General features: G+C 44.4%; 1 protein-coding gene across 1 annotated transcript in view; it reads left to right on the top strand.

The window, feature by feature from the left end:
- Positions 1–24533, top strand: part of birc6 (baculoviral IAP repeat containing 6) — a 122509-nt gene that overhangs the window by 41847 nt on the left and 56129 nt on the right. Inside the window, exons 25-51 of the mRNA XM_054796633.1 lie at positions 197–508; positions 633–732; positions 2419–2633; positions 5037–5245; positions 6214–6566; positions 6639–6858; positions 8858–8994; positions 9134–9271; positions 9402–9532; positions 12943–13074; positions 13697–13912; positions 14013–14196; positions 14335–14508; positions 15635–15768; positions 15861–16014; positions 16088–16204; positions 16385–16545; positions 16626–16752; positions 16844–16954; positions 18248–18506; positions 18573–19144; positions 20004–20179; positions 20256–20352; positions 21462–21656; positions 22830–23030; positions 23125–23404; positions 23491–23747. Of these exons, the coding sequence (XP_054652608.1) occupies positions 197–508; positions 633–732; positions 2419–2633; positions 5037–5245; positions 6214–6566; positions 6639–6858; positions 8858–8994; positions 9134–9271; positions 9402–9532; positions 12943–13074; positions 13697–13912; positions 14013–14196; positions 14335–14508; positions 15635–15768; positions 15861–16014; positions 16088–16204; positions 16385–16545; positions 16626–16752; positions 16844–16954; positions 18248–18506; positions 18573–19144; positions 20004–20179; positions 20256–20352; positions 21462–21656; positions 22830–23030; positions 23125–23404; positions 23491–23747 (5362 nt within the window). The remainder of the gene's footprint in view (positions 1–196; positions 509–632; positions 733–2418; positions 2634–5036; positions 5246–6213; positions 6567–6638; positions 6859–8857; positions 8995–9133; positions 9272–9401; positions 9533–12942; positions 13075–13696; positions 13913–14012; positions 14197–14334; positions 14509–15634; positions 15769–15860; positions 16015–16087; positions 16205–16384; positions 16546–16625; positions 16753–16843; positions 16955–18247; positions 18507–18572; positions 19145–20003; positions 20180–20255; positions 20353–21461; positions 21657–22829; positions 23031–23124; positions 23405–23490; positions 23748–24533) is intronic.

Raw genomic sequence — 24533 nt, 5'->3', positions numbered from 1 at the left:
GTTGACGATAATTTGTAGCACAATTATCGACCAGCAAAATGTACCATCATGACAGGCCTATACACCATTATTACCCCAGTGGAAAGTAAATGCATCATGTGGAAGACATCATTCATGCTCCTATCATGTTTGTCAAGTGTTAGTAAGTTAGTAAGTCTTAGTTAGTAAGTCTCTTTTGCCTCTTTGCTGCAAGCAGAAGGCCAAGCTGGAAGCCAAGCTGCATCAGACCACATCTGCAGCTACTGCTGCCACCTCTGGTGTGGGACCCATCCACAACTCAGTGCCTTCCAACCCGTCCTCTGCTCCGGGTTTCTTCATTCATCCTTCCGATGGCATCCCTCCAACGCCTAAAACCACGCCGCTCTTCATGACCCCGCCTCTTACACCGCCAAATGAAGCCGTATCTGCAGCCTTCAGTGCTGAGCTGGCGCACCTCTTCCCTGGCTCCATGATGGACCCTGGACCTGTCAACCTGGCAGCGCATAAAAACTCCCAGAAAGTCAAACCGGTTTGTGTGATATCCTTGTCTGAGAACAACACGGAGTTATGCTGCCATAGATGTGTAGTTATCCATATGTATTATAAAACAAGCATTTCTGTGACTAGGGTGTTTTTCTCCCCCCTCCCACCAGAACCCAATGGGCAGCGGGTTGGCTTTAGCCATTTCTCAGGCATCTCACTTCTTGCAGCCTCCTCCACATCAGTCTATCATCATAGAGCGGATGCACTCTGGTAAGTCATGCGCTTGTCGATTGGTTGCAGCTGTGTCATTTCAGAGTGTGTTAGCACATTTTCTTGTGATTACTGTTTCTTTATAACATACGTTTTTACTCGGGGTGTCACAAGATCACAAGATCTCATCAAATTAAAACGTGACAAGATTTCTCGTTCGGAAAAAAAACCCTCTTGTGGGCACTGAGCCTAATAACGTGTTAACGGAAGATTCCTTTAAAGGCAATTGTTTTTTTGACGTGCGATTAACATGCGCACGACCTGTTTGACCCTCGGCCTACACCGTAGTTTGAGGAAGTAACGGCAAATATTGAGCAGAAATGGAAAAAAGAAAAGGGTGTTTAGATTGGTACATTTAGCTTCAAAGCCCTGGCAGATGGCTCTGGCAACAAGACCAAAGTTCTTTGTACCTACTGTCGCTGTGATTGGTATTGTCACGCAGTACATCAACTTGCTAGAGAGAAGCGAGGTACTGAAGCACTGCCAGTATTTTTTTCATTGTCATCTATACAGGGGTACCTTGGGATACGAGTGTCCCAACTAACAAGGGTTTTTTTTTTTTTTTTTAGATGTGAGACTTTGAACTGCGAGCTAAAATTTGGGTACGAGCTGCTAGTTAACGGCAGGCATCACTGAGGACAGCTGTGACAATGGCTGAAGAATTGAGCAGCGCTAGCATTAGCAGCGCATTAGCTTGTCATCAACAAGTCATTCAGACGCACGTACATTATAGCGATCTAATTAATCTTATTTATTATGGATTGTGTAAAATAAGACAGGAACATCAAATTTAAAGCACAAAATGACTGCAGAGCTACCATCCACCAGCAAGAGCTTTGACTTGAGTTTTCAGAGAGGTTTTGTACCAAACAATATGCACATTAGATATCAAGTCTCACTTTTATACATTCCCACATAGCGTCAGCATTTGGGACCAAATATGAGGTGAAAGAAAAAGGGTCAAAATACAGTATAGTAGTCTCTGTGCGGCGTAGAACAAAATTCTGCTCGCATTAAACATGCAGAAACTGGGGGATTTGTAAATGTATACAGTATGATTATTATTTTTTTTTTATATATAAAATGACCCAGATTTCCAAAATTGACATCCCTTTACATAAAATGTAATGTAGTTATCCTAGTTGCGTATCAAATAGTTTACCACAAAGAGATTTACATCCCTACTTATTACCCATTTATTACTTTTTTTTTGAAGAGCAAGAATCATGATGTCACACTTACATGAAAGACATTGCACAGGCTGTAGAAAGTCATGGTGTATAATAAATATTTCTGCAACATTTTATGATTGGCCACATGCTGACAAAAACAAACTGACAGGCGCCATGATCCAACTCATTGTTCTTGTAGACAGGAGGCATGCTCAGGAAATCTGCAAATTCAGTGATTTTTACTTAAGAAAACAAACGACCGGAATCATACAGAAAATACTTTTATAATACAGTACAATGGACTAATATGAATATTTTATGTTAGTTGTTTTTGTATTTTTTATTGTGTGACTGGTGAGGCTCTGCCTCCATTTGTTTCAACTTCAATGAAAATCATTTTGAAATGAAAATGAAATGATGAAATAGTAAAATGTGCTATTAATCAGAGACAGTCAAACTCTGTCAGGACAGCTAAGGTTTCCTCAGTCATCACATGGTTCTCTCTTCCTCCCAGGAGCTCGGCGCTTTGTGACGCTGGACTTTGGCCGACCCGTCCTGCTGACAGATGCGCTGATCCCGACCTGTAGCGACCTGGCCTCTCTGTCCATAGACATTTGGACACTGGACGAGGAGGTGGACGGACGCAGGCTGGTGGTGGCCACCGACATCAGCACCCACTCCCTCATCCTGCACGACCTGCTGCCTCCTCCCACATGCCGCTTCATGAAGGTCTGCTGCTGTCTTGCCTTGGCCACACAAACACTAGTGTGTTTAAGACGTGTACAGTGGTGGGAAAACATCTTTGCTCCCTTCCTGATTTCTTTTTTCTTTTTTTCTTTTTTTTTTTTTTGCATGTTTGTCACACTTCAATGTTTCAGATCATCAATCAAATGTAAATGTTAGTCAATGACAACACAACTCAACACAAAATGCAGTTTTTAAATGAAACTTTTTATTCTGAAGGGATAAAAACATCCAAAGCTACATGTCCCTGTGTGAAAAAGTGATGGCTCCCTAAAGCTAATAAGTGGTTGGCCCCCCTTAGCAGCAACAACTGCAATCAAGCGTTTGTGATAACTTGCAATGAGTCTCTTCCAGTGCTGGGGAGGAATTTTGCACAATTGTTGTCATTCAGCCACATTGGAGGCTTTTCCTTTTGAAGGTCATGCCTCAGCATCTCAATAGGATTCAGGTCAGGACTTGGACTAGACCACTCCAAAGTCTTCATCCATTCAGAGGTGGACTTGCTGGTGTGTTTTGGATCATTGTCCTGCTGCAGAACCCAAGTTGCTTTCAGCTTGAGGTCACCAACATTCTCCTTCAGCACAATTCATGCTTCCATTTATCACAGCAGGTCTTCCAGGTCCTGAAGACCATCACACTACCACCACCGTATTTTACTGTTTTTTCTCTGAAATGTGGCGTTACTTTTATGCCAGATGTAATGGGACGCACACCTTCCAAAAACTTCAACTTTTGAGTATTTTCCCAAAGGTCTTGGGGCATCAAGATGTTTTCTGGCAAAATTAAGACAAGACTTAATGTTGTTTTTGTTCAGCAGTGGTTTTGGTCTTGGAACTCTGCCATGCAGGCCGTTTTTGCCCAGTGTCTTTCTTATGGTGGAGTCATGAACACTGACCTTAACTGAGGCAAGTGAGGCCTGCACTTCTTTGGATGTTGTTGTGGGGTCCTTCGCACAGGGCCATTTAGCTTTGAATTTTTTCCTCTCCCATAATAATAAAAAGTTTCATTTCAAAACTGCATTTTGTGTTCAGGTGTGTTGTCATTGACTAATACAGTCAAACCTGTCTTAGCGGCCACCTTTATAGAACGGCCACCTGCCTATAGCGGCCACTGAAAAATCCCCTGCAGTAAATGTACATGTTATAGACCCTGTGTATAGCAGTCACCTGTCCAACGCGGCCAGCGGCCACCCATTTTGTCTCCCTTGGTCAATATCTGACCGCATATAGCGGCCAAATTACCAACTCAAGTAGAAGCTTCATGCACGAAAAAGTTTTGTTTTTCAATCAATGAAGCCGTCGTGTGTAGACTTTAATTACTGAGTCCTAGCTCAGTCACAATCATTCACAAGATCCACACAAACTGTCAGTTGTTCCACATAAAAAAGCCGTCTTCTTTTGAGCTTGCTATTTCCTGGTCAAACATGTAACTTTAAGAGCATTTGCACCAAAACATTACCGCAAAGTAGGCTGGGAACAGGACGTGCTCCCAGCGACGCTACAATAAAAAAAAAAACATACGCTAGCATGCATGCGGCAGCGGGAGCAAAACTGAGTTGGGTTGTACTTAATTGAAGTATTTTAGAATGTACTCACGTTATTTTTCATCAATCCTCATCCACAAATCCATCAAAGTCCTCATCTTCTGTATTCGACACAAACAAAGCCGTCTTCTTTTCCGTTCGCTACTAGTCTGTTAACTTGTCAGTGTTATTCAGCTCCGAAGCAAAGAAGGAAACTTCTCTTTATGAACTTAAACATAAACTTTATGAGCTGGAAGCCCAAATTACGTAAAAATAAACAAACACTTGAAATCGTTTAAATTGTGGGCCCTGAATCTACAATCTATGAAAGTTTAACTTTTTGAATGGAATTATGGAAATGAAACAACTTTTCCATGACATTCTAATTTTTTGGAAAGGGTCTGTATAGCAAGCTACCAAGCCAACTACTTAGCCTCCAGTTTATTTGTTCTGAACTTAAGAGTTTCAAACGGAGTGGGGAAGAAGGACACAGTAAGAAGCCAAAAAGATACCATCTCCACACGGAATGGGAGGGGATCTTTTTTTTTTTTCACTCACATCAGCCATAGCTGGCTCCATGCAGTGTAGCAGTGTTCTACAGCCCACGAGTGTAACATTACTGACGCCACATGACTTGGATTTCAATACTTCTTACTAACAGTAGGCCATAGTCAACTGCGAAACAGCCATCATTTATTAATGAAAAAAAACACAAAAGACCAAGGGAGTGATATTCAAACCTAGGAAGGTCTGAATAGCTGCTAAGTTGGCAATAAAATAGATGAAATATGTCTAGGAGACTCTGTGCATTTCACTGTTTTTGCAAGACTGCCTTTGGGATGTACAATACATGATATTTCTTTTAGATCACTGTGATTGGGCGCTACGGCAGTACCAATGCTCGGGCAAAGATTCCATTGGGCTTTTACTACGGCCACACCTATATTCTACCCTGGGAGAATGAGCTTAAAGTGATCCACGATCTCATACGGGGGGAGAACGATTCTGCTCGTCAGCCCGACGTGGATCAGCACTTGACCATGATGATTGCACTGCAAGAAGACATCCAGTGCAGGTATGACGGGAAGAGCATGAATGCAAGCTTTGTATTTATTCTTTATTTGAAAACAAGACAAAGGGTGAATGATTTGTCCTCATAGACGAGATATGATATGAACTGAACTGAACTGCCATTTTGGCTGTTTTTTAATTTTCCATATAGTTCCAACTGTTTTCTTAAATTAAAAAATAACATATTAAAATGACATGACTGATTCATTATTACTTATTTTTCCTCATAAAATTACAACTTTATTTTCATAAAATTGCAATTTTTTTAAATTTGAATACAGCTTTTTTTAATAAGCTTTTAATATTTTCATCAATATTTTTGACTTTATGATTGTAAAATTATGACTTTATTCCCATAATAGTTTGACTTTAGTACTGCAGCATAATGTTTTCCAAAAATTACAACTTTATTTTGTTAGTTTCTCATAATATTACGACTTAAAAAAAAATAATAATATATATATATATATATATATATATATATATATATATATATATATATATATATATATTTATTTATTATATTTCAACATTATGCTACGAAAATAATATTTTTCATATTTGTCATAATATTACGTTATTCTCCTAAAATGAAAAAAACTTTTTCTCTTAATAGTTTTACTTTATTCTTGTAAAATTACTCCAGATTTTTCCATTTTTGCTGTTTTTTTATTTTTTTTTATTTTTAATTTCATTTTTTTTTGTTTTTGTGTTAAAATATATTCTTAGAATGTGTGGTGGTCCACACTTGGACTCCCTTGGTGTAAACCCAGGTTTCCTACCCTAAGTGTGTATGTATGTATGTATGTATGTGTGTGTGTGTGTGTGTGTGTGTGTGTATGTATATGTGTATATATATATATATATATATATATATACACACACACACACACACACACACACACATACAGTATGTGTGTGTATATGTATATATAAAGCTTTTGAGTAGTAATTTGTCGTCTTGTTATCCAGGTACAATCTGGCTTGTCATCGGCTGGAGACCCTCCTGCAGAATATTGACCTGCCGCCCCTCAATAGCGCCAACAACGCCCAGTACTTCTTACGCAAACCAGACAAGGTGGTGGAGGAGGACCAACGTGTCTTTTCAGCCTACCAAGATTGCACCCAGCTTCAGCTGCAACTCAACCTGGCTCACCACGCCGTCCAGCGACTGCGCGTGTCACTCGGCGCCAGTCGAAAGTCTTTCCCCACCCCCAGGTCTCAGGAAGCTCCAGACCTGGTCCACAACTCCTCCACAGAGCAGCTAAGAACCATCATCCGCTACCTTCTGGACACACTGCTCAGCCTGCTGCACTCAAACAACGGTGAGAAAGGGATCAGACATTCCCATGATTGTACGTTCTTTCTTTACCATACATGGGCGTATATGTTATCAGGCCACTCGGTGCCAGCAGTGCTCCAGAACACCTTCCATGCGCAGGCTTGTGAGGAACTCTTCAAACACCTTTGCCTCAGTGGGACACCAAAAATCCGTCTTCATGCCGGCCTGCTCTTGGTGCAGCTGTGCGGAGGCGAACGCTGGTGGGGACAGTTCCTGTCCAACGTATTGCAGGAGCTCTACAACTCTGAACAACTGCTCATCTTCCCCCAAGACAGGTAGGCCGCTTCATTTCAGCGATGTGCCAGCCAACCCGTTTGTCCACAACCCCTCTATGTGGACCAGATCATCTAGTCCTGGTTCACCGTGCTGTTACAGTAATCCCTTGTTTATCACATGGAATTGCTTTTAGACCTGACTGTGATAAGTGAATTTGGGTAAGGTAGGATTCCGGATTTATAAATGGAATCTTTTTGTAGTTGGAGCATAGAAAACCTGTTTATGACCTTCTAAATATGATTGTTAGCATTATTAGAGCCCTTAAGACATAAAATAACACCCCTATAGTCGCCTTTACACTTGTATAACTCAATGTTGCAGACATAAGAGAAAATAAGCATGTTAGATCATAGAAAGCCTGTTTACTTCCTTTTAAATATGGTTGTCAACATTATTAGAGCCATTTAGACATGAAGTAACACCCCTATAGTCAACTTTACACTCCTGACCCAATGGAGCAGACATAAAAGTAGTAAATCAGACATAGTATAGACTCACACATGTTAGCATTGGGAGAGTTCCTTGTTTGTTTTGTTTTTTTTTTACTTGTGGGACTTCTTGTGATGGCAAATGTAACATTACTGACACGGAGTTACCAGTGTTGAATACTACATATCAATGTGTCTTTCAATGCGTGTCCTGAATACCTTAGATTTGTATACTAGTATATATTAGTTATATATTTGCATAGCAATCAGTTAGGTTACCAGGTGAGATGAATTAGTAACACCGTTAGGAAGACTGAATAAGAGTCTAAAACAGGTGTGTCCAAAGTGCGGCTCGGGGGCCAATTGTGACCCTTGGCTGTGATTTTATCGGCCCGCAGCACAATCTAAAAGTATAATTTAACAAGGAAACTTAATAAAAAAAAAAGCAGCAGCAAAAATGGGAAAAGCAATCAAAAGTAAAAATATTACAAGAAGAGTTGTCATCTAGCAAGGAAATCAAGCCATCATTTCACAAGAATAAAGTCATAGTATGAGGAAAAATGTCATTTTATTAGCATGACGTTGAAATATTCAAGAAAAAAGTTTTATTGTCAAAACCAAGGGCCGCACAGTGGTCTAGTGGTTAGCACGTTGGCCAACACAGTAACAGCCTGGAGATCGGGAAGACCTGGGTTCGATTCTTCCTTGGGCATTTCTGTGTGGAGTTTGCATGTTCTCCCCGTGTGCGCGTGGGTTTTCTCCGGGTACTCCGGCTTCCTCCCACATTCCCAAAAACATGCAGGTGAGGTTAATTGGCGACTCTAAATTGTCCATAGGTATGTGTGAAGTGAAGTGAAGTGAAGTGTGAATGGTTGTTTGTCTATGTGTGCCCTGCGATTGGCTGGCGACCAGTCCAGGGTGTACCCCGCCTGTCGCCCGTAGTCAGCTGGGATAGGCTCCAGGCATCCCCTAATGGGGATGAAGCGGTATAGAAAATGGATGGATGTCAAAACCAATGATTAATGTTGTAATTTTTGGAACTTTAGGTTGGGGGAAAATGAAATGGAAAAAACTGTTGTAATTTTACGGGAATAAAGTTAAAATATTAAGGAAACAAGTCATAATCAAATGAAGAACAAAAGTCGCAATTTTCGAAGAATAAAATGGTATTATAATGGGGAAAAAAACATAATTTTTAGTAGCATTTCACCTGTATTCCAAAGGTGAAATGCAGCCTTTTCTTGTGCTGCGTATACTGTAGCTTCTTAGCATATCTTCCTGTGCACGTGTTGGCCCTTGCATCCTTTCATTTTTTAGTATGTGGCCCTCGCTGGAAAAAGTTTGGACACTCCTGGTCTAAAACATCATATGAAAACAGCCAAGAATCTAAATAAAAATATGCACAAATAGACGAAAACCAGGTCAACAAACACAAATCTTTTATTATCATAAAAGTGTCCCTGTTTATGCATTGCCATGAAATAAAAATGATAATGCTGATTAAGACTAGTAAAATGGAAATGTTTTCTGCTGTTTTAATGTTGTTTTATTCCATGTGTCTTCATCTCAGAGTGTTTATGCTCCTCTCCTGCCTCGGCCAAAGATCCCTGAGCAACAGTGGTGTGTTGGAGGGGCTCCTCAACCTCCTGGACAGTTTGTTGTCTCCCTTGCAGCAACCACTAGCTGCTGCTCTGCACAGGACAGAAGGTACTTCACCAATCAGGCGGGCTTACAAGTACCAAAGAGGGGTTCCCAGGTCTTCAGTTTGGGGTTTTTGTGTAACTTGGTTTGAGTTTTGTGTCTTTTGACGTAAAAAGGGAGTTAGTCTGACTGTGTGTGTTTGCAGGCGTTCTGGATATCCCTATGATCAGCTGGGTGGTGATGCTCGTTTCCAGACTACTGGACTATGTCACTAGTACAGAAGATGAAGCTTCAGGTGGGAAGAAGCACCTTGGAGGGAAAGAGAGGGAAAGAACTTCTACAGGTATAAGTGCCAATATTTCATTGTCATGGTTCATACAATACACGTCTCGAGTATTTCCTCATCTACTTTGGAGAACTTCCTGAGCCACTGTAGGAAAATAGTGTTGGCTTCCCCCCCCCCTGTCGCCCAGGTATTCAGTGGAGCTTTATAAACAACAGCCTTCAGTCTCAGAATACCAGCAGGTCAGCGAAAGGCAGCAGCAGCAGCCTTGACAGACTCTACTCCCGTAAGATCCGCAAGCAGCTGGTCCACCACAAGCAGGTACACGTGTCTCGCTCCTTTGCGTTTCCTTTCTGGGGATTAGTCTCCTTTATTCAGCCTGCCAAGGTGTTTGCCATTCCTCTGCATTTATAGTAGCTCTTTTGCAGCAGAGCCTGTTTAAGTCAGTCCCATTTATGTTGACAAAGTGGATCAACTCATCAAGTTCTGGTCCATCATGTTCTTCTGACTACGATGTTTATGTCAACATTGACGTTTGTATGTATGTATGTATGTATGTATGCATTGTACTTTATTAATCCCACAGCAGAGAAATTCACTTGTTACAGTGGCAAGCAAGATACGCAAGTAAAGAATACAAGTGGTGCAGGTGTTGTAGAGCCTGACAGCGGTCGGTATGAAGGACCTGCGGAACCTCTCCTTCTTATACCGTGGGTGTAACAGTCTGCTGCTGAAGGAACCAACAGTGTCATGTAGGGGGTGAGAGGTGTTGTCCATGATGGATGTCAGCTTAGCCAACATCCTTCTCTCCCCCACTTCCTCCACGGAGTCCAGAGGACCGTCCAGGACAGAGCTGGCTCTCCTGATCAGCCTATTGATCCTGCTCCTGTCCCTGTCCGTGCTGCCCCCTCTCCAGCAGCCCACAGCATAGAAGATGGCTGAGGCCACCACAGAGTCATAAAAGGTCCCTAAGAGAGTCCTGCACACACCAAAGGACCTCAGTCTCCTCAGCAGGTGGAGGCGACTCTGGCCCTTCTTGTAGAGGGCGTGGGTATTGACGGACCAGTCCAGTTTGATGTTAAGGTGAATTTGTAGCTGTCTACCAACTCTATGTCCGCTCCCTGGATGTTCACCGGTGTGAAGTGAGAAGTTTTCTTCTGGAAGTTAATGATCATCTCCTTTGTCTTGCTGGTGTTGAGCTGCAGCTGGTTAAGCTCACTCCAGCTGACAAAGTCCCTGATGACCGTCCTGTATTCCAGATCATTCCCCTCTGAAACACAACCAACAATGGCTGTGTCGTCGGAGAACTTCTGGATGTGACACTGTGTGGAGTTGTGTGTGAAGTCCGAGGTGTAGAGGGGGAAGAGGAAAGGGGAGAGCACCGTACCCTGAGGGGCACCTGTGCTGCAGAGTACCATGTCAGACACACAGTGACGGAGCCTCACATACTGTGGTCTGTTGGTGAGGTAGTCTGTAACCCATGCAGTCAGGTGTTGGTCTACTCCCACACTCTCCATCTTCACTCTGAGTAGTGACGGCTGGATGGTGTTAAAGGCACTGGAGAAGTAAAAAAACATGACCCTCACAGCGCTCCCGCTGTCCTCCAGGTGTAGCAGTGATCTGTGCAGCAGGTAGATCACTGCGTCGTCCACTCCGATCCCAGGCCGGTAAGCAAACTGCAGGGGGTCCAGCTGAGTGCCCACCAGGGGTCGCAGGTGCTGCAGGATAATCCTCTCCATGGTCTTCATCAGGTGAGAGGTCAAGGCAACAGGCCTGAAGTGGTTAGGCTCCTTGGGACGCGGTGTCTTTGGTATCGGGACCACACAGGAGGTCTTCCACAGGGCCGGGACTTTCTCCAGGCTCAGGCTGAGATTGAAAAAGTGCCTGAAAACTCCACAGAGCTGGTCAGCACAGTCCTTGAGGATTCTAGGGCTGATGCCGTCCGGTCCCGGGGCCTTCCCTGCCTTGATCTTCTTTAGTTGACTCCTCACCTGATCATCAGTTATGGAGAGGGGGGTAGAGGATGGCTGGGATGGGGATGTGGGGGTGAAGAGTGGTGAGAGTCTCAGGGGGGGTTGAGAGGGGAGTGGTGAAGTGGTGAGGGGGGGTGGAGTGGGCTGGTGGGGGTTGGGTGTTGAGGGTGGCAGGCTGAAGAGTGGATGGGGCGGGGGGCTGTCCCGGGAAGGTGTGAAGAGGGGGCAGGGTGAAAAGGGGAGGAAGGGGGGGCAGACTCAAATCTGTTGAAAAACAGATTCAGTTCATCTGCCCAGATTTTGTCCCCACTGGCTTGGTCTCTCCCCACTCCTTTACCATGGCCTGTGATGGTCTGCAGGCCTCTCCAGACTTCCCTGGCATTATTCTGCTCCAGCCGCTTCTCCAGTTTCCTCCTGTAGCAATCCTTCCCCATCCTGATCTTATGCCGGAGTTCCCTCTGGACTCTGCGCAGATCCTCCTTGTCCCCCGAGTTGAAGACCCTCTTCTTCTTGTTCATCAGGGCCTTAATCTCAGAGCTCACCCAAGGTTTGTTGTTGGGAAAACACCGCACCAACTTGGAGGGCACAGTGTTCTCCACACAGAAGTTGATATAGTCTGTGATGCAGTGTGTCATGCTGTCAATGTCACTGCCATGGGGACTACAGAGCGCTTCCCAGTCTGTTGTCTGGAAGCAGTCTCTGAGCCTAGCACTGCTCTCCTCAGACCACTGCTTCACAGGCCTCTTCACAGGGGGTTGTCTATTCACTACTGGAGTGTAGTCTGTGATGAGATGGACGAGGTTGTGATCAGAACGACCCAGGGGGGTGTATGCATCCTTCATGTTTTTATACAAGAGGTCCAAAGTTTAGTGTGGCATTCGACATACTGGGTGAAGGTGGGAAGAGCAGAGGACAGGGAAGCATGATTGAAGTCACTGGAGATGAGGAGGAGGGATTGGGGGTGCTGGTTCTGAAGTTGAGAGACGATGGTGTGGATCTGCTCTATAGCTGCAGCAGCGACCGCTGGGGGGGGGATGTACACAGTCATAGCAATAACATGTTTGGCCTCTCATCTGAGCAAGCTTCCGTCACTTCATGCTCAGTGACTAGATAGGACAGCTCTAGTCTGAGGGGATGATGTGGGCGCCAAGTATTTATCCTCTCAGGTAAAGGCTACCCCCCAACCAAGACTGGTTTCTTTCTTTTGTGATGCAAAATGTCAGTTGTTCTTCATCAAGAGTATTCCGTTCAGATGCACCAATGGTCACGGACGCACCTGAAGCCAAGGTGGACATGTGGTGTTTATTTGTTAGAGGCTAAGTGATCAAATCCCTCAGGAAGGGGTGGAAAGGACAGCATTGTGTGTGGTGTCGCAGACCTCCCCCTCTGTTCAAAGAGGTTTCTCATCTCTCCCAACACTCCTCTATGGCCAACCACTTTTCTGATTCCACCCTAACGACTGGCAGAAGTTCCACTTCACTGTTTCCCGACTGTCGTTTTACATCCAAAAAAGGGGGAAACCGTTCTTGGTTGAGGTGTGCCTCTACCCAAAAGGTTAATACTCTTGGATCCTGCACCATTCCCTCATACTAAAGCTGTTCTTATCTAGTCTTTGAAGCCTGCCAAACGTCTTGTAAGACAACCAGAAGAGTCCAATTGCCATCCATTCCAACGTCCTGAGCACACAATGTGGTGTTTGAAGTGTCTGGAGGTAATTGTTCTGCAGCAGTGATATTCATGATGCCCTTTTTCTTGCAGCAGTTAAATCTATTGAAAGCCAAACAAAAAGCTTTAGTGGAGCAGATTGAGAAGGAAAAGATCCAAAGCAACAAAGGTTCCTCCTACAAATTACTGGTGGAACAGGCCAAGCTCAAGCAGGCTACATCCAAGGTAAGCAACCAGTTGGCGTGCATTTCATTCTGTCCCGTTTTTAAGGGAGATGATGATGCAATATGTAGGTCTTTTTCTGACATCACATGTGCAGAAATCCCTCGTTTATCGCAGTTCATTTGTTCCAGACCCGACCGTAACAAGGGAATTTCCGCCAAGTAGGAGTCCTTAATAATAAATGGGATATTTTGGTAGTTAAGAGCATAGAAAACCTGCTTACAACCTTCTAAATATGTGTTTTTTTTAACATTAGTCGTCCCTCGCAATATCGCTAAGACATTACAAAAAGACACATTACTAAAGACATATTGAAATACAAGCAACGTGTAGTATTTTGCTCACTAGGCGGCAGTAACTTTTACTCCATTTAGCCATTTTCATGTCTAAAAATGATCCATTTAGACAAAAAATATGTAGAATTTGCTTCAATATGCATGTTTTTCCTAATAGGCTCTTGAATACAAAAGAGTGTGATTAATTTATTGTTATTATTTTTTAAACGGGATAAGAGTGAAGCCGTGTAATTCGTAGTGCGAGGCATGACTGTGATTGAACTTGACATGTATGAAATCTTTTCTGCTTGACTTATTCACCTTCCATTCAACCTTCCTTGCTTTCCAAGCACTTTAAAGACCTCATCCGTCTGCGGCGGACTGCTGAATGGCCCCGCTCTACGTTGGACACAGAGTCTGCAGCAGCCAAAGAAACGCCAGAGGTTGAGCCGCTGCCTTTCACGTTGTCCCATGAGCGCTGCATCTCTGTGGTGCAGAAGCTCGCCCTGTTTCTCCTATCCATGGACTTCACCTGTCACGCCGACCTGTTGCTTTTTGTCTGCAAGGTATCGTCTCGGCTCAAGATTCTCTTTATTGGCATAAGATGCCCAAAAAGTTCACCGATTCTTTCATCCTTGTATCTTTTTTAACGAATACATGCTGCAGGTCATTGCAAGGATCGCTAATGCCACAAGGCCGACAATCCACCTGTCCGAGGTGGTGTCTGAGCAGCAGTTGGAGCGCCTGCTTCTCCTGCTTGTGGGGACGGACTTCAATCGAGGGGATATCTCCTGGGGGGGTGCCTGGGCTCAGTATTCCCTCACTTGCATGCTACAGGACATCCTGGCAGGTGTGTTGTTTAGTGTGCTGTTGCTTTTCTCTGACACCAGACAAGAAGACGTAAGCTGTATTGGCACTGTAGCCAAGATGAGGAAAGCTGTGCATTGCGGACTGTAATCCAGAAGAACACTAAATTTTGCTGTTGCAGGTGAGCTGCTGTCTCCAGGTTCTCTCGATGTTATGGATGATGTTGCTGGTGCCGAGGAGGCCGGGGCGTCGTCCTCATCGGTCGGTGTCGATTCAGATGATCCCTTGCCCCAGCCGACGCCCATCCCCTTAGTGGAGAGCATTGACGAGGCCCTGGTGCCCGACATCATTGCAGGTACTACTGGGACTGGCACAGTCTTCAACAGTCTGCCATTATCCACACTTCACACACCACCGCAGATGATGACTAGACAACTACTACATGTGGACTTATCCACATGCCAAGACTGTCCTAAACATCATTTTCGACATCAATACGCTAAGAAAATATGGTAGATCACCGGTATTCCAAAGGGTTACACTCAACCTGCGAATAGCAGATAAACCTGAGTATAGTAATCCCTCATTTATTGAGGTTGACTGGTTCCAGTGCATTTCCAAGTGCATTTCCACAAAGTAGGATTTCTTATTTATGAATTGAATATTTTTGTACTTGGAGGATAGAAAACCTGTTTATGACCTTTTAAATACAGTTTTTAAACATTATTAGATCCCTCTAGACATCACAGTCACCTTTACACCTGTATTACCCAATATAGTAGTCATAGTACCAGAAAATAAGACATAAATAAGACTCGTATTGCAGTCAATGTGTTCCAGTGCAAGAGGAACGGAGTAAGGGAAGACAGGAAGTGGTGTCTGGGGTTCAGAGTTGAGTTTCATCTTAGTGGATTAGGGACCTGACTCACAGAGGTTTGTTCCAAAAGCCAAACAATGTTGTTGGTCATGCTGTGGAATTTAAAAAAAAAAAAAAAACAGTACAATTCTTTGGTTGCATCATTTTTAATGCTTTGAAGAGCTATTTTCATAACCATAATTCATGTTTTTAACAAATGCTTATTATTAAAAACAATTAAAAAAAGGATTGGAATTAGAAAAAAACGGATTGGCTCGAAAGCCAAAAACCGTGGATGGGGACATCCCACCTAACTATCAAAATACTCCATTTATAAATCAGGAATCCTAGTTTGTGGAAAATCACTTACCACTGTCGGGTCTGGAACCAATTAACCGCCATAAAGGTGGGATTACTGTATGTGTTACCTGATTTTTGGTTACGGAACCTTCCATTTGGTCATATTCTTGTTATTTATTAAAGAAAATACAAGTCTAGTGAGCCGACTAAAGTTGTTAAACACTGTATGTAGATAGAAAATAGAAAAACACGTAAAATACACTTGCTTGTATAATTTACTGGTGTGTATGCTTAGCAATATTGAAGCTTTTTTCATTATTCAAAGGGGCTCCACCTCTGTCATCTTTGGAAAAAGATAAAGACATAGACTTTGACTTGCTACAAGACCTGATGGATGTTGATATTGATCCTTTAGATATTGATTTGGAAAAGGATCCACTTGCTGCCAAAGTGTTTAAGGTATGTTGGTACTACTTTTCTGTTCATTTTCTCAGTGGTAACAATCAGGCTAAAGCGTGCTCTTACCATGTGGTCCTTTCATCTGTTGGCAGCCAATAAGCAGCACGTGGTATGACTACTGGGGTTCTGATTATAGCACGTACGCCTACACTCCATACATTGGAGGGGTTGGTATTCCAGTGTCCAAACCACCCGTTGCGGTGGAGAAGCCTGGGCCACAGAGTCTTTCGATCTCAGTTTCCCAAGGTTGATAGTTTTCTTTTCTACTGTCGGTGTTTGCGCATCAAATGTCCTGGAGTCTTTTGGTTTGTTTCCCCAGCCCTGGATGCTCGTCTGGAGGTGGGCTTGGAGCAGCAGGCTGAATTGATGCTGAAAATGATGGCAACTTTCCAGGCTGATTCCATTTTACAGGCTCTTACCTCAAGCTCCTCCACAGGTATCCATACTGGGGACATGGGGCGTCCATCCATCCAGTTTGTATTAACTCATTCAATCCCAGTCATTTCTCAAAAGACAACCCCTTCCGTAGCGGACATTTTAGACCATTTTGACTGATCTTTCAAGGCACACAGAATATTGTGTTCCATGGCTGTATAAACATGGAACCTTTTTCCAGTCTGCCAGACCACCAACGGCACAGACGACTCTCTGTTGAGGGCTCTCCATGGAGGTGGCTCTCCTCCTGGCAGCACCCTCATAGTCCAGCCCTCCTCCATCCCCATGCTGAGTGCTTGCTTCAATAAGCTGTTCTCTATGCTGCAAGTCCACCACGTTCAGGTAAGCGCTCTCCAACGAGAACAGTCCCAAGAAGCGTGTGGGGCTGCGACTGTGCAACAACCCAACATGTCTCCTCTCAGTTGGAGTCCCTGCTGCAGTTGTGGATCACTCTAAGTCTCAACACGAGCTCAAGTGGCAGTGAAGATAATGGATCGGACATCTTCCTGTTCAACTCCAGTCGAGTACCCACCATTCCACTTAACCAAGGTCAGAAGTGCTCGCCGTCATCGCCTGTTCTCGCAGAGCCTGTGTACATGGTTGAAGGCTAATCTAGCGTGTCTTTTCTGTGTGTGTCTAGCGTCCATTAGCAGTTTTCTCTCTGTGCTGGCGTGGTACCCAAACACCTCTCTCAGAACATGGTGCCTGGTGCTGCATTCACTAACCCTGATGACCAACATGCCCACCATGGGTCAGTATTACACTCAGTTTGGTCACATTGTCCTCTTTATGTATGTTTCAAAGTTAACATTCATTCACTAAGCAAATCTTTTTGAACCTTTCATCTCATCTGCATGACAGATTCCCATCAATTGGAAACATTTTGGAAATGGTCAACACTTTAGGAACAGATTTATTCATGAGAATGCTCCCTTTTATCATCCGCACACTCACCAAACATTACAATAACATCACAGACAGCTAGTGACCAGTATAGATAGAATACTACATATTATCAGTGTCTTTCAATGCATCTTTTCAATGTCTTATATTTGTATTTGACTCCGTTAAGCCATTTTTATGCTTAAAAATGCTCCATTCAGGCAAAAAATATGTAACATTTGCTTGAATAGGCCATATTCAACCACTAAACTGCATGATTTATTCATTTGTTCTGTGATGAGAAACTGTGATGGAGCGACATGTTCCAGACATCCTGAAACGTATGGAATTGGTATGGTTATGGGCAGATACTCTATGTAACCTTCCAGTATCATACATAAAAAGTGCTATCGAGCCATCCCCGGTCCGCATTTGCCAAACAACGTAATTGGTTCTTGCTCTACAAAGTTTCATAGCCATGAGGTGTTTTATTTTTGCCTCATCCTGCTAACAAAAGTCAGGAGGAAAAGCTCTCGTCATTGAGGCTAGTCACTTGAAACCTACACCTTAACTTGGCTTTCTAGTCTCGTGGGCACTAGGCCTGGGATGATAACAAATAAATGAATGAATCCCCCAGTCCTTGAAAATGAACTGGATCATCTTGCCGGCCTCCTGTGTACGCATGTCTGTTTTCCTCATCTCCCGCCTCCAAACAGGCAGGAAGAGAGTTCACTCTGTGCATTGCTTTCAGCACCTCGGCACATTTGTTACATACTATAGAACAACGGCATGAACGCATTGAGCCCTTTTGTCAGCCATACAGTCTCTTTGTCTCGGCGGGTGGAGACGAGGCTGCTGGCACACACACAAACATAGTAGAAATTAAATGAGTAGATTGCAATATATTGTCATGTTATTTTATTGTCATTTTCATAAAAGTAATGTTAAAATCTCGTCACGTTCTTGTACATCCAGTCTTGTCTTGTGACTCTTCCGCTTTCCAGTTTACAACAAAATGCAAGCAATAATTCTTGTCCAACTGTGTGTGTGTGTGTGTGTGTGTGTGTGTGTGTGTGGGTGGGTGGGTGGGTGGGTGGGTGGGTTGGGTGGGTGTGGGTGTGGGTGTGGGTGTGGGGGTGTGTGTGCGCGCGTGAACTTTCAGCCTCCAGTAATGGGATGAGCTCTCCAGAAAGCACAGCACAGCAGATTGTGTCGGATCTGACGCTGGTTCATGTCCTGGTGCGCTTCCTGTCAGGCAGCAACACCAGCGGAACCAACCAGCAGAGCTCTCAGGTGGGACCCACTGCCACACGAGCCATGCACGAGTTCTTGAGTCGCTTGCAGGTGCACCTTTCCTCCACCTGCCCACAAATGTTCAGCGAGTTCCTCCTCGAGCTTCTGCACATCCTGTCTACTGAAAGGTATGCTCAGTGCAGTCCTTCTGTCCAGTGTCCTTTGGAAGCTCATGTGCCCTGTTGACATTTCAGAGGTCCGTTCCAGTCGGGTCTGGGCCCTCTGGATGCGCAAGTGAAGCTGTTGGAGTTTACTTTGGAGCAAAACTTTGAAGCGGTCTCTGTGGTCACAATCTCCTCGGTCATTGAGTCTATCACCTTCCTGGTTCACCACTACATCACCTGCTCCGACAAAGTTGTCTCCCGCAGCGGCTCGGACAGCTCTGTGGGCGCTCGAGCCTGCTTTGGAGGTCTTTTTGCCAACATCATCCGTCCCGGAGATGCAAAAGCCGTCTGTGGCGAGACCACGCGCGACCAGCTGATGTTCGACCTCCTCAAGTTGGTGAACGTGCTGGTTCAGCTTCCTTTGTCCGGGGACAGGGAGTTCAGCGGTCGGATACCGGTGGCTGGCAGCGGAGCAGCTGACATCAGCGTGTCTGATGAAGAGAAAGTCTGCGGCAGCAAAGAGAGTGTGGCTGGGGGATCAGCGTCCAGCCAGGGACCGTCTGCTGGAGTGGCGGATCTGGTACTAGCAAATCAGCAGATAATGAGTCAGATCTTGTCTGCGCTCGGTCAGTGCAACAGCAGTGCCATGGCCATGATTATAGGTAAGAGAAGTGACTCACGTTATTTCTTACTAGAGATCAGGGGTGTCCAAGTGGCCGGCGTCTTTGTAAGAATAAAATGAAAGACGGCCTGCATCGGAACACGATAAAGGAGCTCTTGTTTTTGCACAGCATGACCAACAATATTGTTTGCCGTTTGTAACAAACCTCTGTTAGTCAGGTCCCTAATCCAATAAAAGTCCATCCAATAAAAGATAAAATTGAAAAATCTGGGCAAAATTTTTAGGATAAGACTAATCATTTGACATGGTTATAGATCTCTCAACGCAATAGTCATTTATTGACGTTCCCTAGTATAACTATGTTATACTTTGAATCTGTGTGAGCCATAGTTAGGACTTGATCTTGCTGCTTGACTGCATTTGGCTTATTGGCTTCCTTTGTGGCAAGTGAACAGTGGTAAGGAAGTACACAGAGGAAAAGGGCGGGGTTATTAGAGCTGATTCTAATCACTTTTTTTGTCAATGTTGATCAGAGGAAAACATCAAGCTAGCAACAGGGTTTGGATCTGGAGGAGCGAGAGAGCTGGCATGGCGTGCAGTGGCACCTCGACGCAGCAGCATCATCCAGGCTTTTATTAGAGGGTCCAAAATAGACATTTTATTGACGTCTCAATTACTCGCTATTGCTGTATGCTATTTGCAGGTGGTCTCATTTTTAACTTACTGTTTAACAACAACAAAAAAGAGACAGACCTTATTATTTATTTATCAAAATGTATTCCTGAACATGAAAATGTAGAAACATTTGGACACCCGTCTTTTTGCTCAGCATTCAAAAGACGCCATGTATTCTGCCGTAAAATGACCAAATAATTAATAAGTAATACTTTGTTCTTCAGGTGCTAGTGGTCTCCACCTCACGAAACATGAAAACTTTCACGGGGGTCTGGACGCCATTTCCGTGGGTGACGGGCTCTTCACCATCCTCACCACGCTCAGCAAGAGGGCCACGTCTGTACAGGTCATGTTGCAGCCCATCCTCACATACATGGCCTGTGGGTACATGGGTCGGCAGGTGAACATAACACGCCGTTTTGTCCGGAGCACGTTGCCTTTTTTGTAAATATTTGATTTATCTCTCCATTTTGAAGGGATCTCTGTCCACTTGTCAGCTGTCTGAGCCTCTTTTGTGGTTCATTCTCCGCGTGTTGGATACCAGCGAGGCTCTCAAAGCCTTCCATGACATGGGTAGGTGGGGACACCATAATGACTGAATGTTCATGTGGGTTGTATGTGTGCCATGTACAGTGGATCCTCACATATGTATTTACACAAAAACTTGTGATAATTCAGGCTTGAGGAGGTGCTCGATATTTACACCCTTACACCACCACACAAACCAACAGGAGTGTATGAAACCCCTCACAAGTAACGCAACAAGAAGCACGTGGGTAGGGTAACACATGCTATAACTGCACCACACGTGGCTGTGGGTATGAAAAGAAATGCTTACACACTTATACTTGTCTACCAGGGCCGTCAAACTTGTTCTCACTGTAGGCCACATCACAGTTACGTTTGCCCTCAAAAATGTGTGCACAACTGGACGGTTGGAGGACATTTAGGCTCTCATCAGTTCTTGCTGAAAGACGAGATCGGACACCTCTAAACTGAGGGGATGGCGCAAGATCCGAGCATTTATTCTCTCACGTTGAGGTACCTCCCAACCCAGGCTGGTTCCACCCTTTTGTGGTGCAAAAGGACAGCCGGTAAAGGGATAGTTAGGATTTTTTGACATGAAGTTGTGACATCCCTACCAGCAGTGTACTACAGTGAGCCCTCTGCCTGGCACCGACAGTCATTTAGGTGGAATTTGGGGGATGAAAATCTCCAATTGCATGCTGTGGTACAAGTTGTTGGTCAAACAAATTTTTGATGTGCATTATTCCTAGGCTTTCATGGGCCACAAAAAATTATGTGGCGGGCCGAATCTGTCCCCCAGGCCTTAAGTTTGACACATGCGATGCATACTAATACTACTAATATGCAACCCGCAAGGCATGCTGGGGAAACCCACTTCCACACTTCCCTAACAGCAAGTTACCCAGCATGCCTCGTGGGTGGTAAATTTGCATAAAACGTTATTGTTTTGCGTCTAAGCGTTTATTTTGATCCCCACACAGTCTGTGATGCAGCTACATTGTGTGTTGTGCAAGTGTGTTGTGTGAATAAGGGTGGAATTGTCAAGCTCAAGCAAATTGATGATCTGTTCAGCAGAGCCCAGATACAGCAATTGACATCTCTATGGGTGTCTCCATTACACACATGTACGTATAACTTTCTTGTTTCCTAATCAGGTGGCGTGCAGCTGATTTGCAACAACATGGTGACCAGCACCAGGGCCATCGTGAACACAGCACGCAGCATGGTGTCCACCATCATGAAATTCTTAGATTGCGGTCCTGGAAAGGCGTCAGACGGCAGCCTCAAAGCCCGAGTGATGACGTCGGAGCCAGACAACGCAGAGGGACTCCACAACTTTGCCCCATTAGGTGCTTCAGTGCAGTTCCTCTAAACGAGGGCTTCTCAAATCTTATATGGGGGGGGGGGATTTTCCCATCCGGGGCTGCATTTGGTGAAATCAAAGGATACCGGGTGTTGTGGAGGGAAAAAAAAAAAAAAAAGGAATTCATATAATAAGATCATGTGTAACCTAAATTATACTCGTAAACTATACCTTGTATTGCAGTAATCCCTCTTTTATCCTGATGAACTGGTTCCAGACTCCACCACGATAAGTAAAAGTAGGATTCAATTTAATAAAAGGAATATTTTTGTAGTTGGAGCATAGAAAACCTGTTTATGACTTTCTAAATACGATTTTTACCATGATTGGAGCCCTCTAGACGTGAATTAGCACCCCTATAGTCACCTTTGCACTCACATTGCCTGATTTAATCAGAAAAAATAAGCCATTTAAGACATAAGTAAGGCTTGTGCTTTTGTGTGTATTCATAAATGTCTTCCGGACGTGTGAACAGGAAGTGACGGCTGGCAATCAGAGTTGAGTTTTAGCTGGAGTACGGCCACAACAGTAGGCTGTGTTGTTGTTATGATGATTGCTTTTATGTTATTATTATGCTTGTTGTGAGATAAATAATTCTAAAGTGATAAAAGGCTGTCATCGACGATCAAGTCTGGTGCGTGTTATTCGTGACACCTAGTGGCCAGTGTAGGCTACAGTTCGCTAACGTCCTGTATTGCCTGAACTCTGTGGTTGTCTTGCACACTGGTAGGGACGTTGCAAGAGAGAGAGAGGTAGGTTTATTTGGAGGACGAAGACCTGCTTAGTTGTCAGAAGATCCTTTCTCGTCTTCAAAGATACCATCTTTATTCTTCATGATGGTCGCTAGGACTGCGCATGCAACCGGTGTTGATTTCTCCACTTTCTGAACATTTTGCCATGTTGAACTTCACTTCACGTTTCGCTTTCCTTTTCATGACATCATCAGAAGAGAGTGTCATGCTTGGGAGACACTGTCCTTCCACAGTGTAGCGACGCGTGACTACGTATTCTTCCATTGCGCACACATAACTAGTTCTTTCTTTTTGTACAGTGTAGAGAATGGATGGGTGGTTTAATAATTAGTGGGCGTGCATCACCTGCACCTCCTGGTGAAGAATCTGCCATAAAAACCTTTTCAATGATGTCTTTCTATTGGCAGGTACAATTACATCCAGCAGCCCCACTGCTCAACCGGCAGAAGTCCTCCTTCAAGCCACGCCGCCTCACCGCCGTGCTCGCTCTGCAGCCTGGTCCTACATCTTCCTTCCAGAGGAGGCTTGGTGTGACCTCACCATTCATCTCCCTGCTGCCGTGCTGCTGAAGGAGCTCCACATTCAGCCACACCTTGCTTCTCTTGCTAGTAAGCAGGGCCCTGCTCGGAGTGAAAAGTGTGTTTGACTTTGTCAGCGACAAATGTAAAAACCCAGCTGTGATGTTTTCTTCTCGCCAACTAGCCTGCCCGTCCTCGGTGTCTGTTGAGATCAGTGCTGATGGAGTAAACATGTTGCCGCTCTCCACGCCAGTCATCACCAGCGGCCTCACGTACATCAAGATCCAGCTGGTCAAGGCTGAGGTGGCGTCAGCTGTGTGTCTGAGGCTGCACCGGCCTCGTGATGCCAGCACCCTCGGTCTGTCTCAAATCAAACTCTTGGGTCTGACGGCGTTTGGCAACACTTCTTCTGCAACAGTCAACAATCCCTTCCTGCCCTCCGAGGACCAGGTGTCTAAAACCAGGTATCAGAAATCTCCTTCACTGAAAATTGTATCCGTTTTATCTGCCGGTCGTGTTGATGGTAACCTTTTTCTACTTGCCTGTACAGCATTGGATGGCTGCGTCTCCTTCACCACTGCCTGACGCATGTCGGTGACCTGGAGACCATGATGGCCAGTGCAGCGGCACCGACCGCTAACCTGCTGCAGACCTGTGCCGCGCTGCTCATGTCACCTTACTGCGGCATGCACTCGCCAAACATTGAAGCGGTGTTGGTGAAGATCGGCCTGCAGTCTACACGTATTGGTCTGAAACTAATTGACATCCTCTTGAGAAACTGTGCCGCCACCGGCACTGACCCTGCAAGTAAGTAACCTTTAGTTTTTTGTAGTTGTTCATATGACATCCTATGTGTTAGGGAAGGGCATTTCAATCATTTTATGTAAGAGGTGTCCACACTTTTTTCATTGAGGGCCAGATACTGAAAAAAGTAAAGATGCAGGGACCCACTGGGATGTTTTTATATATTATATATCTTTTTATTCATTTTAAATTATCGGAAACTAGGTGTTTATCATAATTTGTTAAATGTTCCAAGTGTCAAACAATTTACAAACATTTTATTGTTTTGTCACCGACTGTTCTCAAACGGACGTCCGTTTGTGGTCCAGACACCGCAGACAACACGAAGCAATGGAATCACACACATCACGAAACAATCCCCTTGGTTTTTGCGTGCATTCACGTTCAGTGACTGCTCTCAATCCAGCGACTGTTGCAGCTCTCACAGCATACGAAGACGTTGGTGTGTTGTGATCCCCACAAAAAAAGGCTAGTATTGTGAGGTCTGGTGAACGCGGAGGGTATTCAACGAAACCCCTCCGTCCAAAGTCTTCTCTAATAGCTGTTTGGAGGCGGGAGATGAAAGACATGCATGCACACGGCGATATATTGAGGCCGGCAAAATGATCGAGTTCATTTTTGTTTATTGTGTGATTGATTCATTGTCGTCGCAGTCCCAGTGCTCATGGGACAGTTTTTTTCTGAATGAGAAATCTTGTGATGTTTTAATGTCACGAGATCTTGTGAGACCCGTACTGCACAATTATATCAATTATATTATTAATTATATCTGCACAATTACCTGTGAAG

This window comes from Dunckerocampus dactyliophorus, chromosome 13 (genome assembly GCF_027744805.1).
Source record: "Dunckerocampus dactyliophorus isolate RoL2022-P2 chromosome 13, RoL_Ddac_1.1, whole genome shotgun sequence".
NCBI classification, from domain to species: Eukaryota; Metazoa; Chordata; class Actinopteri; order Syngnathiformes; family Syngnathidae; genus Dunckerocampus; species Dunckerocampus dactyliophorus.
Note: the sequence above shows the minus strand (reverse complement) of the source record. Positions and strands in the feature narration are given on the sequence as shown.